The following is an 18,505-nucleotide window of genomic DNA, read 5'->3' as shown; positions in this document are numbered from 1 at the left end:
GAAGGAAGAGAAAAAAGGAAGAAGGGAGTGAGTGAGGAAAGGAGATGATGGAAGGAGAAAGGAAGGAAGAGAGGGAAAGAGCAGAAGATGGATATGTTGGCATGAAAGGGATCCGGGCACAATCTCACCTGTTCCAAGTAAAGTTGCCTTTTGCAATTGGCTACCGGTAATCCTCGACTTACGACCAGGATTGATCCCCCAATTTCTGTTGCTAAGGGAGACGTTTGTTAAATGATTTTTGCCTCATTTTGCGACCTTTTATTGCCACGTTAAGTGAATCATGGTGGTTGTTAAGTCAGGAACATGGCTGTTTAGTGACCAAAATTACAATGGCATTGAAAAAAGTGACTGATGACCATTTTTCACACTTAGCGACCATTTTCACACTTAGCGACCGTTGTGGCATCCTCATGGTTACGCGATCAAAATGTTGATGTTTGGCAACAGATTCGTATTTCTGATGATAGTTTGAAATGGTGACAGTATAAATTATTGCTGGTGTAATACTTAACAATGGTTTTTAAGGATTTCTTTTATTTATAGAATACCTTTTTTATTATTTTGGGGGGATTTTTACTTTTAAATTGTTTATAAAATGTATTTACTACAAGAAATGTTCCTTTTTGCAAATGTGATCTTTGCAAATCTTTGTGATGCAATATGTTCAGACCAGGTTTATGTGTCTCAAAGTGGCTGCTATTCTATAGGCAGGCCAGGTTGGTGCAAGGCAGCTTTGCCAGATTTTGTGTGTTTCACCCTCATTGAATTTTATATCGTATAAAGAATGGAAGGAGGAAGGAAGAGAAAAAAGGAGGAAGGGAGTGAGTGAGGAAAGAAGAGGATGGAAGGAGGGAGGAAGGAAGGAAGAGAGGGAAAGAGCAGAAGACAGATAAGGTGAAGGTAGATAAGCAAGAGGAATGAAGGAAGAAGTGAGGAGTCTCGAGGAGGGGGAAAACATTTAGTGACCAAAGTTACAATGGCATTGAAAAAAGTGACTGATGACCATTTTTCACACTTAGCGACCGTTGCGACCATTTTTCACACTTAGCGACCGTTGCAGCATCCTCATGGTCACGTGATCAAAATTTTGTTTGGCAACAGATTCGTATTTATTCTGGTTTCAGTGTCCTGGGGTGACCTTTTGACAAAAAAAGTTTTTTTAATTTATTTTTGCATACCTGCTCCTTTTTTAACTGTTTTCCAAATTGTTCATGGCCTATAATCAAAGTAGCTGATTGCCTTCAGTTTTGCATAAAAACCCACCAGCTGCCCCTTCAGGATATTCTTGTTCAGTGTGCTCATTGGAAAGCTCAAACTCTTCTGAGAGGGAGGGGAAGTAGCTGACATCACATCCTCTTCCACTAACGGGAACCTATTTCGTCCATCAAATTAATTATAATTCTCCTCTGCCTTTTTAAAAGAAAGATTGCCAAAAGGAAAAAAAATGGTCAGAATTTTCTGTCTTCTGTGGTTCCTTGCTCTGATTTTATGTGAGTATCATGCTACTACTTTGGATTTAGTGGAATGGTATGGGGAAAAGCCTTAAAAAAACAATAATTGAAAAACTTCTTAAAAGTATTTTGAATATGATACAAGGGTCCAGTGGATTTCTGAAGACATGTAAATTTCTTTTATTTGAAAGGCAGAATCCAAGGCTGCATAACAAAAAAATTTCTAGTCTATCTCGTACTCTTGTAGCTATGAGTTAAAAGTAAAGAAGGAATCCATAGAAAAGTCAAATATTAGATCTAAATCTAATTTGTTATTTCTGTTGTTATTATATCCACAAATCTTTTTTTTAAAAAAAATACTAGGTGGGCTGATTGGATAAAGGTGAGGGGTCTACAACTGAGGAAAAAAAGATAGATAATTGAAGAAGAAAACAGAATTAATATCTGAGGAAAAAATAGTATACATTTGCACATATCTTTATACCTATCACACTATTCCTTTTCAAAGTAAGCAATTTTGAGAAATAGAAAAGATACATTTTAAAAAATTAAAAGCGTAAGATAACACAAAGGAAAGGAAGCACAACTATAGTTTTCACAAAACTACTTACTGTTCCTTGCCATATCTATCTGTTTCTGGAAGATCACTTTTGCTTTTATGATGTCCACATACTACTTAAAATATTGCCTGTTGTTCTTTAAAATGTTGATGAATTTGTTTTCCAGGTGTTCATGAGTTTCATTCAACTGCACCTTTCGTGGTCTTTCCCTTTCTCACATTCCCTAACACATTTTTTCATTGTTCCTTCCTTTTTTCTTTCTTCCAATATTGTTTTGCAATTTAGTCTCATTAACTTTTTCACTTGAGCAAATAATAATTTCTTCCAACAGAACATGTACTATCATTACTTTTTTTACCAAGTAAAGTGTCTGCCACATTAAACAAATTAATGTTTTTAAGATCAACAAATTATTTGCTAACATTTTGCCATTTGTATATATAAAATTCATGATCCAACGCAAATACTATTATATTTGATACATTAATTTTCTGATCCATATATCTCATACAAGCTAATCTTTGCTATAATTCTCTGTACACAAAAAAAGTATGTATCAATAATCAGCATACCTCTAATGTTACCACATTTTTCTATAAATGCTTTAAACTATCAAGAGATTTTTTTTTGTTTTTGCAGCAAGCTTATTCTTCTGAAAATTCAAAATTTTGAGATAAATATCTTCATCTATGCCATATGAACAGATTATTAAGGAAAGACAATAGTTTTTAAGGAATCATTGAAAATTTAACTATTATATTACTGATATTAAATATATTGGAAGCATGTAAGAAAATATAGTCAACATAAGAATTTCAGCACTAATATATGGAAATCTGGAATTTTGCTGAGAGTTGTCTCTCTAGATAAAAAAATATTCAGTACTGGTTCTGACATAATTTTAGTTTTTTTTTTTCAATTCAATTCAGAATAGAGCCGGAAGGGACCTTGGGGATTTTCTAGTCCAACCCCCTGGTCAAGCAGGAGACCCTCTATCATTTTAGACAAGTGACTGTCCAGTTTCTTCTTAAAAACCTCTAATGATGAAGCACCCGCAGCTTCTGAATGCAAGCAGTTCCACCGGTTAATTGTTGTTACGAAATTTCGCTTTAATTCCAGGTTGCTTCTTTTCTTGATTTGTTTCCATCCATTGTTTCTTATCTTGTCTTTTGGTGCTTTGAAAAATAAGTTGACCCTTTCTTCTTTGTGGCAGCCTCTCAAATACTGAAATACTGCTGTCATGTCCCTCTTAGTCCTTCTTTGTATAGACTGGTCATACCCAATGTCTGCAACCATTCTTCATATGTTTTAGTCTCCAGGGTCCTAATCATCTTAGTTGCTCTTCTCAAAAAGAGAATTTTATTTGAATATTCAAAAATCTTCAAATAAAATTAACATTGTGACACAGAATTTTCAGGGAGAAAATCTATCTGTTTAATCACTAGGAGCCAAAAATGTTCGCACATAATCAAGTGCAACATTTAGCATAAGAAGATTGGAGAATTTCAGCACACTTGAACTTGAAAGTTCATAATTGTGGTTAGTAAACTGAATGTAATTCTTCCAAATTAAAAATTGTTTGTCTACTTATTTTAATAGAAAGGAGGGAAAGTATTAAAATATAATAATTTAAGTGCTGAAATACTATCATATTTAATTAAATTGTTTAAAAGCTATACTATAATGAAAAACAGACTGATATAAAGTTAAATGATTGGAATGAGGACAGACAAAAGAGAAATTTTCTACTCATCATTAAACTATGACATTTCCAGCTGTAAATCATGATATTAGCCAGAAAAACGAGACAGCTTGAAAAAGCAATAAGAAAAAAAATAGGTAAATAATTAGTCACAACCAATGTCCACTATTGTGGATGGCAATTTATATTTCAAAACTAGAAATGATGTGTTTCCAAATATCTGTTTGTCGGCAAAATGAGAAAGAAAATTTCTCATTGTGCCCCATTTGTAGACTGCCCAGAATCATCTGCTTGGCTCCTCTGGAAATAAAAATTGATGAAGGAATGGCCTTTGATCTCACGCAGAAGTAGTCTTCTTTATTTGTCACAACAAATAAAATAAACACCTATTGCTTGACTGCTTGAGTGATTCGTCTAGGAAACTCAATGTGACTTCCAATGACCATTGAATATGTCACTTTCTCATTATTTCTTGTTTTTCATTTCTAAGTCCTCCACTGAGATTTTTTTTTAAAAAATCATTAAAATTTAGATTTTTTTTGCTGCATATTTTCCCACTCTTATGCATTTTTATTTAGAATTTTTCCGATGAGCACGTTCTCTTATTTTTCTTAAATAAATATTTTTTATTCCTTTAAATTCCTTTAAAAGGAATTGTTTCCAATAACTATACATTGATACAGGTCAGCTCTCTCCCACCTACTTTCTTTCACACAGATTGTCTTACATTCTCTCACACACAGAGACTTTCAATTGGCAAAGCACATTGATCATTTCAGTACTATTAAAGGAATTTGGTTTCAATTCTTTTTTCATTCAGGTATGCATTAAATCAATTCCCACCCCGCTCTCTAGTGACCAAGAGTATCTAAATTCTCACATACTCCTCTGTAATGTGGAAAAAAAGAGCTCCTGACTTCATCCTGCAAGTGTGAAAACAGATAACCACCTTCACTGTAGCTGCTATTGTGGCTGCTTCCCACAGCCCTCCATTATAAGGTTATACATCAACCTTACATAGAGAGGGTAAACCATAATCCCATACAGCACTGTCTAACTATTTTGTCAATTTTGACAAATTTTGAGAGACATATTTGTAGGACCAGTTTGGTGGCTAAGGTACTAGGCTAGAAATCAGGGGACTGGGAGTCCTAGCTCCACCTTAGGCTCAAAGACAGTTGGTCTAGTCCTCTCTCAAATCTGGGAAGAAGGCAATAGCAAATCATTTGTGGGAAATCTTGCCAAGAAAATTGCAGGGATTTGTCTAGACAGTTGCAAGGAGTCAACAGTGACTTAAAGATATGCACGCACGCAATGCCTTCGCCTTTTGTAAATATGCATTCTCTTAATAACTCAAACAACGAAGATATTTTTCATATATTGAATTCTGTTTTAACTGATAAAATACTTTGCAGTACATTGATAAGCTGTAACTATCAAGATGGAATCTTAAGCTTTCATATTTCTGTAAACAATATCCCATACCTTCATTCTCCCAAGAACACTATGAGTTGCACTAATGTGCAATAAAAGCAATAGGAGCACTGAACCAACAGCAAAGTATTTCAACATTGTTAAATGATTGAAGAATTAAATATAGTGCGTCCTTGGCTTATGACCACAATTGAGCCCAGAATTTAAGTTGGTAAGTGAGAAATTTGGTAGATGAGCTCTGCCCCATTTTACAACTTTTCTTGCTATAGTTGTTAAATGAATCACTGCAGTTCTTAAATTAGTAACATAGTTGTTAAGTGAAACTGGCTTCCCCATTAACTTTTCTTATCAGAAGGTTGTAAAAGGGAATCACATGACCCCTGGACACAGTAACCGTCATAAATATGAACCAATTGTCAAGCATCTGAATGTAAATCATGTGACCATGGGGATAATGCTACAGGTCATAAAATGGTCATAAGTTCCTTTTTTCAGTTCCATTGTAATTTCGAACGGTCACTACATGAACTGTTGTAAGTCAAGGACTACCTGTATTTATTTGTTTAAGAAAATTTATATGGCCGCCCAACTCACTCTCAGTGATACTGCTCCTTTACAAGGATAAAAATCCAGTATAAAAACAACAACAAACCCCTTGGTGACAACAATAAATCTTGAATATTTATTTTTCCAACCTGAGCCTGGTTCACCCCAGTGTGCAAGACTTCCCATTGTGTCTTTTTTATCTTTGAGATTTGATTAATCAATTTTCAACAGAGATAAAGTAATGTAAAATAAAAATGAACAAAAGAAACAATAGACAAATACAAAAGAAAAGAAAAACAAGAAAATAGGCCCAGGGTACCTGAGAGACCACCTACCGCCACCGGTAGCCTCCCATCGTCCAGTGCGATCCCACAGAGTTGGCCTCCTCAGGGTGCCGTCAGCCAGACAGTGTCGGCTAGTGACCCCCTGTGGGAGCGCCTTCCCTCTGGAATGAGCTTCATATAATCCCTGACCTCTGGTCCTTCTGATGCGCCCTAAAAAGTTGGCTTTTCCAGCAAGCCAGCCTGGCCTGAACAAAAAAAAATACAGTATTGATCACTGTTAATTTTAATTCGATTTAAAAAAAAAATGTATTGTCAATTTTAATTGGGTTTTAATTGGGTTTGGAATATTTCATTTAATTTTTTTTTAACTTTTATATCATGTGTTTCTTTTAATTGTTGTGCCCTGAGTCCTTGGGAGAAGGGCGGCATATAAATCTAATAAATCTCAATCTCAATCTTAAAATATGTTTAAAAACTCTATTAGAGCTATATTCCAAATTCATGTAATCTTTCAAGTCTTTTTTAAAAATAAACTTAAGCATTCAATACTGACCGAGTTGGCCAAGAATTTTTACAAAAGAAAAGATAATGTGACATTGACTGATTAACCAAATACATAATTTTCTCAAAAATTAATGGAAACAAAATTATGTTTGCAGTTGCTAAAAAGATTTTTTACCTTTTTGTGAGTATTTTTTCCATTGATTTTAAGAATAAAGTTAAGCAAAAGCATCAAGTATTCATGTGAGTTCATATCAAAACTAAGTAACCCCAACAGGGCCCAAATATATTTTCTCACTATTAAAGTTGGAAACACTTAATTAGTGCTAATAAATATTGTATTTAGCAACTGCCAAGGCTTAAATGAGTAAGTACAATAACATTCCAATTTAAATTATAGTGGCATTCTGTCTTCCCAAAAACCATTCCTATAAAAAAATTGATACTAAAATGCAAGACCAGTAATTGTTCTGAAAATCCAGATTAAAATTGCTGTCTGTCATAAACAAATTTAATTTAGAAAGAAAGATTGTAGATGTTTTACTTTCCCAACTGATTTTTTTCAAAAACCTATCGCTTTGATCAAAATATTTTTTAGCTTAAATGTAATTATTGCTCTTAAAGCAGGACTGGGAATTACATTTATTTTAATCACATTTATTTTACACCGCTAAGGTGTAATATAACATCTATGAAAATCTAATGTAATATGTTCCAGCAGAGTAGACATATTAAATGGGGCAGATTTGGAAATTTAGGAATATAAATCCATAAATATTTAATAAAATTGATAGATACTAGAAGTCCCATCTATGTCCACATTCTAATGAGATATCCAACCCTAAAGGAAGAAAATTAGATTTACTCCAATTAATCTTATATCGGGATTATAAATCATGTGAGTAGGGGAAAAAACAACTGATGTGGTTTCCATCTTTAAAAAAAAGTGGAGGGAGTATGGCTTCAGGAAACTAAAGACCGATCAGCCTAATATCAATACTTGGTAAAATCCTAGAAAAGATAATGAAGCAATGAAACTATGAACATCTAGAGGCAAACAGAGTTATAATCAGAAGCCAAAATGGGTTTTGTCAAAAACAGATCATGCTAGACAAAACTTATTGCATTTTTAAACAAAGTGACTAAATTAGTGGACCAGCAAAATGATGTAGACATAATTTGTACTTCAGTAAGGCGCATCATAAAGTAGACTACATCCTATTACTTGTGAAGATAGAAAAATATATGTTTGACAACATCACAATCAGATGAATTTGTAACTGTCTGACCAGCCACTCTCAATATGTATCCTTAATAGAACTACATGAAGAGAAGTATGCAGTGGGATACCTCAAGATTCTGTCTTAGGCCCAATAGTTTCAACATCTTCCAAAATGATTTAGATGAGGGAACTTATTAATTTTTCAGACTACACCAAGCTGGCAAGAATACTCAATACTCCAGAAGATAGGCTCGAGATTCAGAAAGATTTTGATAGACTTGAATGCTGGGCCCTATCTAACAAAATGAAATCTAGTTGTGAGAAAAATAAGATTTTACACTTAGGCAAGAAAAACAAAATGCACTGGTATAGAATAGGTAATACGTGGTTCAATAGCAATAACTGTGAGAGGGTTCCAGGAGTCCTAGTGGGCAATCACTTAAATATGATCCAATAGTGGGCTGCTGCAAAAAGCCAATGCTGACCGAGGCACATTAACAGAGGGATAGAATTAAGATCATGTGAAGCATTAGTTCAATTTTACAAGGTCTTGGTAAGAACACACACCTGGAATACTGCATCCAGTTTTAATCACCACAATATAAAAAAGATGTTAAGATTCTAGAAAAAGTGCAGAGAAGAGCAACAAAGATGATTAGGGAATTGGAGGCTAAGAACTCTTGCAGGAATTGGATATGTCTCATTTAATGAAAAGAAAAACTAGTTTATTTATTTATTTTGTTTGTCAAACATGTAAAAGACAACAGGTATACGTTTAAACTAATCAAGGAGAGATCCAACTTAGAAATAATGAGACATTTTGTGGCAACTAATCAGTGGAACAACTTGTCTTCAGAAGGTGTGGGTGCTCCATCACTGGAGGTTTTTAAGAAGAGATTGGATAGCGATTTGTCTGAAATTGTATAGGATTTTCTAAGTATAGGTAGCATTTGGAAAAGAAATAAAAATTTAGGTAAAATATTCATTTTCACTGCTGCTATTCTTCCCAGCAAAGATAACTGTAACTTCTCCCATTTTTTCATCTCTATCTGTATACTATGCCAAAGTGGTTCAAATTATACTTATATAACTTACCATTTGAGGTTGAAATATGAACTCCTAAATATTTGACCTTTTTAACTATTTCACATCCTATCATTTCTTCTAGTTCTTCCTTTTGTCTAGTATTCATATTTGTAGCTAATATTTTTGTTTTCCCTAGATTTATTTTAAATCCTGACACTTGACCATATTGATTAATCATATTCATTAAGATCTCACTAGTTTCTTGCGGTTCGGTTAATATTATAACCAGATCATCCGCAAAAGCACATACTCTATATTCTTGCTACTTAATCTTAATTCCCTTTAAGGTCTCCAAGCCCCGTATTTTATTCAACAATATTTCCAAAGTTATAATAAACAATATAAGGGACAAGGGACAACCCTGTCTTGTACCTTTTTCAATTTGAAAAGATTCTGTTAAACTTCCATTAACTATAATTTGAGCTGTTTGCTGTTATATAGCTTTGATTGATTGTAAGAAATGTTCTCCTATTTGCATTTTTGCAGTGTTTTCATCAGGAATTGCCAGTTAACTCAATCAAAAGCTTTCTCACCGTCCAGAAATATGAGCGCAGCAGGAATTTGGTTATTCTTTCCCAAATATTCTAGTGCATTAACAATTAATCTTACATTACTAGATTGCACTACAGAGGGAAAGAAGTGTTTCAACAGGATGAGATTCAAAAGGTCTTCCGTAAATTCTTTACAGCGTTGTACAAGGGTGATAAAATTAAAGGTCTAGATATAGAAAGATACTCGGATAAAGAAAAAATACCCATAGTTAAAGAAGAGCAGAGGGAAAGATTGAATCAACCAATAACCTTGGGGGAAATTCTACAGGTAATTAAGCAGTTAAAGGCAGGGAAGGCACCAGGTACAGATGGCTTGACAGCGGCTTACTATAAAAATCTACAATTAGAAATGGTAGAACCTCTCAAGGAATTATTTAATAAGATTCAAACGGAAGCTAAGGTACCCCCATCTTGGAAGACAGCTTTTATATCCCTGATACCCAAAGAAGACCAAGATATTACTCAACCAAAAAATTATAGACCTATATCACTACTTAATGTAGATTATAAAATCTTTACTAAAATACTAGCAAATAGGTTAATGTTGGTTATTCAACAATTGATTCATAATGATCAAACAGGTTTTATTCAAGGGAGACAAGTAATGAGAAGTAATGAAATGGTATAGGATTTTCTGCTTGAGCAGAGAGTTAGACTAGAAGACCTCCAACGTCCTTTCCAACTCTGTTATTCTGTTATTTGGTTACTTATTAGGAGCTGGTAATGATGGAGTATAAGTGCATTTCTAAAAAATCTTGTAGTCAAAAGAATTGACCATTATCCCATTTATATCAAAAACCTATCTATTACTAACAATTCCAAGACTAAATTAAACATCCTTCTAATGTGCTTTATTGCTCTACACCTTTTTATCTGCATCTTGTTTTCTTTAGTCTATGTTGTTTATTTCTTTTAAAAAACAGTTTTATATCCTGCCTTTCCTTTAAAAGCAAAAGACAACACTTTATATTTCTCCCTTCTTTTTTTCCCCACCACCGTGTTGTTGTAGGCTGTGCTGGATTTGTTATTCCATGACTGATCAAAGCCACCCACTCAGTGGCTGTGGCTGGGAACTGACTAGAAAGTGGGTTTCCACAGTCCTAGGTCAGCACTCATTTCAGAATTGTTTAATACTTTTTTCTTGACTTCACAGCTGATCCAGACAATCAGAATGTGTTTAAAATTCTTGGGCTGCAACTGAACTTTTTCCCTCTCTTTAGGTTGCTGTGGGTCCCAAACAGACCGACTAGAAATCAGTATGATCAGCAATCCTCTTGAAACTTTTGGAACCAAAGTGGAGTTCAAATGTGACACTGACCACGTGGATGCTGGCGTTTTCTGGGTTATTCAGAAATGGAATGGCGTACTCCACTTCATTACACATGTTACATCAAGATCTAAAGAGGTAACAGGTACTCTTGAAGGCTACAAGGCTACAAAAGCTGGCAGCTACTACCAGTTAACTATTGCCAACTTTCAGGAGAACCACGAGGGTACCTATTTTTGTGTGCGCCATCGCAATCAGAAGCTGCTTTTTAGTACAGGCATCCCAGTATTCTTGCCAGGTATGTTTCATCATAACTTTTAGATTCCCCATTAAAATCTTCTGCTCTATCTTGTGGTTAGGGATAATACGAATCAGGAGAGAATTGCTTGGCTTTTCTGCATTTTTTTCTTTTCTTTTTTTCTTCCTTTTCACTTATATCTATAATGATTTTGGAACCATTTAAAACTATGGTGAAGAAACATTGTTATAAACTATCCAGCCATTAACCATGAAAACCGAAGAAAAACACTTTCATATCTATCTTGTTTGCAGTGACAACTACTCCTGTGCCTTCTACCACCACACAGAAAATTTCAATCACCACCAAAGGACTGATAAAAGAAGAAGCTATGAAATGTCCCAATTCTACAGTCAAAGGTATGTTTCCTTAGTCTACTTCCAAATTAGATGCCATATCACTTTAGGCTCTGGGTTTAACACAAAAAACATTTCATGTTGAAAACAACACACAGTTTTGATTTCCATCAGGAGAAAATAAGGGAGGTCAGTTCAACAAGGAATTGAATGGATTTGAATTAAATTGAATTGTTCAACAAGTAAAGATGTGCTCATGTAATATTCCCCTGCAATGGGTTACAAAGGATTTTTTACTGTGGTACTTCTACGTATCCTCTTATTTTCCCACACCAAAGGCCATATTTTTCACATGTGTGTTTTATACATCCATCCAAATGCAAGTTCTACAGTCGTTCCAAGTTGTCGAGAGAAGCATGTCTGGTTATAGCTGAAGATTAGCTGAGCAGAGCATCCTGATACCTCTTCTCTGTCTTTCTTCTTCCAATGGATCTCTTCTTCTCCAATGGAGCAAAGAGCTGGAAGGGCTATTTGGGCCAGAGAGGAATAATGCAAGTCAATTAGCAATGCAAACAAAAGCCAAGGGGATGGGGCAGTCCATATGAGGTGGGTGTAAAGGTTTTAACTGGAAAGAAGAAAACTACAGACAGTCCTTGATATACAACTATAATTGGGCCCAAAATTTATGTTGTTAAGTGAGAAATTTGTTGAGTTTTGCTCCATTTTACGACTTTTCCTGCAGTCATAATCACTGTAGTTGTTGAATTAGTAACCCAGTTGTTAAATGAATCTGGCGTCCCCATTGGCTTTGCTTGTCAAAAAGTGGACCCTGGGACACTGAAACCATCATAACATATGAACCAGATGCCGAACATCTGAATTTTGATCACATGACCATTTGGATGCTACAAAGGTTGTAACTATGAAAAATGGTCATGTCACTTTTTTCAGAGCCATTGTAACTTTGAATGGTCACTAAATGAACTGCCGTAAGTCAAGAACTACCTGTATAAACTACTTGAAGATCACAGCCGCTATTGCTATTCAACTAAAGAGATTAACTTACCTGAGACTTCTCAGGAAACAACAACAGAATGAAAAACTGCTGGTGACCTTCTACCACTGCACCATAGAGATATTTTAACTTACTGCACCTGTGTATGGTTTGCCAATTGCACAGTGGCAGATAAGACAGTGCCCCAGAGGGTTAATGTCATTGCCCAGAGGGTCATTGGTTCCCCACTCCCCTCCTTGGAAGAGCTTTGTAGCTCCTGTTGCCTTAAGAAAGTTCAAAACATTCTTAAAGATCCATCTCATCCTGGGCACCCTTTTTTTTAACTATTACCATCTGGCAGACAGTACAGGATAATAAAAACAAGGACAAATAGGCTGAAAAACAGCTTCTATCCCAGGGTAGTAACTATTTTGAATTCTACAGTATAGTGCAATATTAATGCAGTAACGGGTTTTCAATTTCAATTATATAGCATGTGAAGGATATGTGTTTGTGTTTTTATTTTTATAGTTATAATGTACATTGAAGATGGCATTTAACTTCATTGTATGATGTGCAATGACAATTAAGTAAACTAAACTAAAGCACTACAGAACTTATAATATCATTTCAACATATCAGGAGTTGAAAGTACAACTTCACAACAGGATCAGATTATTAACCTCCCTTTTTAAGCATGAAGTAAATATAAGGAGATGAAGCATAGTAGGAAGATGTTGGAATTCAGGGATCCGCACTGCAGGATAGTTATTTATAACTATCACAACTACCTTGTGAGCATGGGATGTGTTTCTAGGCTGGCAATTAACAATGTTGCTCTTCTAGAGCAAGTTGTACAACACAAACATGAAACTCATCCTAGCAGAACAATTTTTTTTTCAAAATAATAAAACATTATCAAAAACTGGAGGGATAACATTTTTGAAAGCATTGCTCTTCTTTTGCTTTATATTTCAGTAACAACAAATACAAAAAATACAATGTTCTCCTGTGAACTTTATATATGGGTTCCCTTAGCTGGTGTTTCTCTCCTTCTGCTGATAACCCTGATAATCATCATATCACTCTGCTGTGGTAAGAAGATTTCCTTTAAACTATGTTTGATGTTCAACTGTTGGCAGTTACTGAGAGATTAGTTTAAATTTATACATATATCTACTCACGTACTCATGGACCCCCTTCTAGCAGCTTGCTTCTTGTTTCTGGAATGATTATGAATATTTATTCACATAAAGAACTAGTTTAATTAAACCATTCTAAAGCTATGAAACATTTCTGATGCAAATTTAAAACCACTCTGCAATCCACATGCAAGAGAAAAATGAGATGAGAAGCTGATAATTGCTCCATAATAGTATTCAAGTAGCTTTTTTTCAGTTCTGATTGAATGATGAAGAATGGAAGGATTTATATTCTTTGCAATCATCTGGTCATTAGCACTCTGAAAATCTATTGTTAGCTCTCTGAGAGTCTGAGAGTTGTTGAGGCCTTTTGGGGCTTTATCTGTACCCTCAGGGTTAGGGTTAGGGTGTGGAACCTTCTTGGGACTGTTGGAAGGACTGTGTTGTAGACAGGAAATATAGGGGGTATTGTATCTCTCCCCCTCAGTCAAGTGAGGGCTGCTCAGTTTTAACACAGATGGTCCTTTTTACCCCTCTTTCCAACAGTGGTCCTCTCTATCCAGAATGTGGCCTTTGCTAGCCTCAAAAGAGTGTCTTTCAAATGCAGATGGACTGCTGAATCTTGTCCATAGGAGGGTTTCTCCTCCTATGTGGCAGCATGTGCATGTCTGAAGAAGAATAAAGAAGTCGAAGAAGAGAACAGAGGAAAAAAGAGAACAACAAATGAAGCAACGTTGTCATTGCATATGTTGCAGGAATATCTGCAAAGCTCAGGAGGATTTTCAACCAATACAACATAGGTGTACATTTAATTCCAAGAATATACTAAGGCGGAAGCTTGTCCATCCCAAGGATAAATCACCCAGACACAAACTTAGCAATGTGATATATGCAGTACAATAGAGTGAGACATGTGCAGATCTATAGATTGGAGAAATAAAACAACCACTTCACAAATGCATGGCACAACATAGGAGGACAAACTCAGCAGGACAAGATTAGCAATCTATCTGGTGGATTCAGTAGGACCATTGGTTTGAAAGAGGGGTCAAAGAAGCCATCTATATTAAAATTGAGCAGCCCCCTCTCAATGCAGGGGGGGATATAACACCACCTATCTCTTATCTACAACAAAGTCCTTTCAGAAGTCTCAAGAAGCTTCCACATCCACTTGTTCTCTGATTCATGTGACCTGAGGATACAGATAAAACTCCAAGTGGTATCAATGATTCTTAGAGAGCTAATGACTGATCTTCAGAGTGTTAATGACCAGATAACTGCAAAGAATATAAATTCTTCCATTGCCCATCATTCAATCAGACCAGAAGAAGCTTCTTGAGTGAGAAGTGAAACGTTTTCTAGAAAAAAAGTATAAAATCCAGTTGCTTTTTGAAAAGCATCTTTGGGACAACCATGACCTGGATGACTGATAACTTCCATAGATGTCTCCATCTACTATATCTATTTATCATCATTATAAATTTGGGTAATACAGTATATCAAGATATAAAGAATAGCAAAATAATGCAAAACATTATTTCCTCAAATATATATACATATGTCTTTTTTCTGCCAAAGGTTCAAGGCGAAGCAGAAGAAAATGCAAATGTATACGGTGAGTTTTCCATTATACTGTCCTTTTCATATACTTAAGTTGTACTGCAATGGGATTGAAACATTCTATCAATCTCCAGGCTGATTTTTAAACTTCAATATTTAATTGCAGAAATAGGATGATATTTAATGGACATGAGTAGTCCAGAGATTGACACCATATGATAAAAAATGTTATGAGTTTGGCAAAATGCAAACTGAATAGCTGGCTTTCTGGCATAAATAGGTTTGCCAGATCTGGCCTGCAAAAATCCAGATGACTGTGTTCCATTTGCTGCTATCTAGCGACTCTCCAGATTTTTGTAGCGGATATCCGAAATGGGTTCCTCCCAGTATGGTACGGTACATCAGAAGAGGTAGTGAAAATCTGGCATACCAGACCGGATCGATACTAATGGTCGCTTGGCCATGCCCCCAAATTTTGGTCAGAAGCTTTTTTTAAAAGCCCTTTTTCTCTGCCAGTTCAGGCAAGGGAAAAGAGGTTTTAAAAACTAAGAGAGAGGGGGGATGGAGGTGGGGAGAGAGGGAGGAAGGGGAAAAAATCACTTTTCAGCCGGGACTCAGCAAGGAGAAAAACAAATGCTGTTGCTTTAAATCGGAACTGAGCATGTCTGGCTGTGGAATTCTGGGACTTAATGCTGCAAACTTTAAATTGAAACCTGCTTTAAATTGAAAAGCTGCTCAAAAGGAAGTTTGCAAAGTGACATTCAGCAGATTGTTTCTGGGTCAACTGAACAACAAACTGGATAAAAGGTAGGATTCTTATATGGTTCTGTTTTTGAAGTTTTGGGGTTTGTGCAATATGGGCTTTGTGTTTCTAAAAGGGTTTGGATCATTCCCTGCTTGTAAATGAGGCCAACCTTTTTAAAGGCTCATTATCTCATTATCTCTCTCTGGCAGGTATGTGGAATGAGCCTTTCTGGGAGTAATATTTTATTGTGGGGGAGGTGTTGGTTGCTTCCCACAGAGGAAAGGGAGAAAGAAAGAAAGAAAGAAAGAAAGAAAGAAAGAAAGAAAGAAAGAAAGAAAGAAAGAAAGAAAGAAAGAAAGAAAGAAAAAAAACAGCATTTAGGGCTAGAAGGCTACTCAGAGGTCATCTAGTCCAACCCCTACTGCTGCAGGAAACCTTACATTGTCTGGATTATTTTGGTGTCTCTAACAGAGAGGAAAATTGCCAGAAAGGAGAAGGAGTTTACTATAACAAGGCTGCATGCAGAGGAAGGCAGAGATAGTCCTTGACTTATGTCTACAATTGAGCCCAAAATTTTGGTTGCTGAGCAAGAGCGTTGTTAAGTGAGCTTCACCACATTTTACCCAATCCATGACATCTCCTGATGAGTGACATCAAGTTGGCCATGCCCACTCAGTCACATGACTGCCAAGCCACACCCACAGAATAGGCAGTAAAAAAAAATTGAAACCCACCCCTGGCCAATATGTACTATCACTAATAAATACATTTTTGTGATTTACATAATCACAGTAAACAGGCAGTCAACCAAAGATTACTCCTTTTATGAGAACTTTCAAAATTAAAACTTGTCCATTAATCCAAAAGGATTGGACACTTTGTATGGCATGTTTTTCAAACTCTGTCTCTTCTTTTTAGGCCAACAAATGGAACCAATGGAACTCACATGAAACCATTCCAGAATAATAAGTAGGACATGCTGTGTCATATAAATCCAGAGACTCTGATGTTCTTGTAATAGTTCTCTGTTCATATATTAAGAATGATTGTCTTAGATCATATCTTTGAAATCATATGCTACGTTGTTATATTTTATCATTTACTCAGAAATCAGTTTCTCTGTAAGTTAGCAAGTTATGAATTTACTCCTGCAGTTGAACATATTGTCATGAAAATAAAGTCAAAATATTGTAGTTTAGCCATAAATACTTCAAAAATATGTAATAATCTTGTGATACTTATGGATATAATAATGATGGAAAAACTAAAAATTCAAGGAATGTTCAATAACATTTGTTCTCTGGGTAACCAGATGTAAGGAAAGGGAAGCATTATCTTGTCTTTCCTCATACACATACACATATGTGTATCATTTTTGTTGCAGTTGCCTTCTCTTTTTCCACCTTGGAGTATTAATGTTCAATAACATGGGAGGATGAATGAAGGGATGCAAACATGTATACACCAAGAAAAAGTTATGGTACACCCCCAAATCTCTGAATTAGCCTATAGAAGGAGTGAAGGGAGATGATGTTTTACCACTAATCAATGCAAGAATATAATTTATCCTATTTTAAGAAGGATTAGAGTATACAGAAGATCTTCTCTAAATGCAATTTCATAGCACTTCAAGGTAGAACTGGGGAATACCTTATCTGAAACTTCAAAGTCAGATAGAATAGTGATTTGACTCAGTAAAGAGCAGCTTTTAAAAATCTGATGTTATCACAATCATTCTATGTATAGTGGCAGGAAAGAGAAACAGTTTTGGCTACACTTGAAAACCAACCTACCATTTTGTCACAATTCCATAGATCTGTAATACTTTCAAAATGATATTGTCTGTATACTGCAGAGAACAGTTTATGGTAACTATTGTTTTTCTTTGTTCAACTTAAAATATTCAATACGCTAAGTCAAGATAATGTTAAGCACTCAGTACTCCCATTTCATCTCCCATGCCCATAGCAAAAACTGATGCAGACCTTATTAAATAACCCAAATGAAATCCATCTAGGTTCTAGGACATAGCAAATGGTATCCTTCTGTGGATAGAGCTCACAGAAAGAAAGAGAAAGAAGATAGAATGCATCTCAATTGCCCACTTTACAAGGTGACTCATCACAATGCTAGGAAAGAATTTCATCAGGCTACCAACAAGATGGTTTGCTTATTAAAAATGAAAGATTACTTACATTTCATTCTCCATATATATCACAGTTGAAAATGAAAAAGATCTATTAGTAACTTCTCATGTATAACAGACTAAATGCACATGCATTACATTTAAATTTAGGCTTGGCATGTTTCTTCTTTGGCTCATGCATGCTTTTATAGAGATGCCCAGAACATCACTGTAACATCTTAAATTGTTCTAATAAAGATATTAAGCTATGATATAATTTTGGATGTTTTTTTTTAATTATAGAAATTGGTTAACAGATTAACAGTAGCTTGAAGGTCTTCCAGTACATCTTCCCCGCCCAAGCAGGGGACCCTACACCATTTCTGACAAATGGCAATCCAATCTCTTCTTGAAAGCTTCCAGTGATGAAGCTAAGGCTTTATAGAGTGATATTAGTACCTCACTTGATCTTGATTGTATCCCTCTGTTAATGCAACTTAAGATTGTATTGGTTTTTTGGCTGCCGCCACACACTGTTGTTTCATATTTAATTGTTGTCCAGTTAAACTTCAAGATCCCTCTCACAGTTACTGCTTTTAAGCCTGGTTTCACCCAGTCTATACATGTATTTTTGGTTTTTCTTGCCTAAGTGTAAGACTTTATTTTTCTCTACATTGAATTTCATTTTGTTAGATAAGTCCCAGTATGTTCAAGTCTGTCAAGATCCATCTGGATCTTACA

At 35.4% G+C, this 18,505-nt stretch overlaps 1 protein-coding gene across 1 annotated transcript; it reads left to right on the top strand.

Moving 5' to 3' along the window:
- Window positions 1-1,346: 1,346 nt before the first annotated feature.
- Window positions 1,347-18,016, top strand: CD8A (CD8a molecule). The gene is made up of 6 exons (XM_032234655.1): window positions 1,347-1,490; window positions 10,558-10,902; window positions 11,157-11,261; window positions 13,171-13,287; window positions 14,913-14,949; window positions 16,558-18,016. The coding sequence occupies exons 1-6, from the start codon at window positions 1,445-1,447 to the stop codon at window positions 16,610-16,612; spliced, it is 705 nt and encodes a 234-aa protein (XP_032090546.1). The 5' UTR covers window positions 1,347-1,444; the 3' UTR covers window positions 16,613-18,016.
- Window positions 18,017-18,505: the final 489 nt, after the last annotated feature.

This window comes from Thamnophis elegans, chromosome Z (assembly GCF_009769535.1).
Source record: "Thamnophis elegans isolate rThaEle1 chromosome Z, rThaEle1.pri, whole genome shotgun sequence".
Taxonomy (NCBI): Eukaryota; Metazoa; Chordata; class Lepidosauria; order Squamata; family Colubridae; genus Thamnophis; species Thamnophis elegans.
The sequence above is the reverse complement of the archived record's forward strand: the minus strand, read 5'-3'. Positions and strand labels throughout refer to the sequence as shown.

Excerpts from the sequence above, each read along its gene's own strand:
- CD8A (XM_032234655.1), top strand. The coding sequence starts at position 1,445 with ATGGTCAGAATTTTCTGTCTTCTGTGGTTCCTTGCTCTGATTTTAT. Across the intron at positions 1,491-10,557 it reads GTTCCTTGCTCTGATTTTAT|GTTGCTGTGGGTCCCAAACA; the intron begins GTGAGTATCATG and ends CCCTCTCTTTAG. Across the intron at positions 10,903-11,156 it reads CATCCCAGTATTCTTGCCAG|TGACAACTACTCCTGTGCCT; the intron begins GTATGTTTCATC and ends TCTTGTTTGCAG.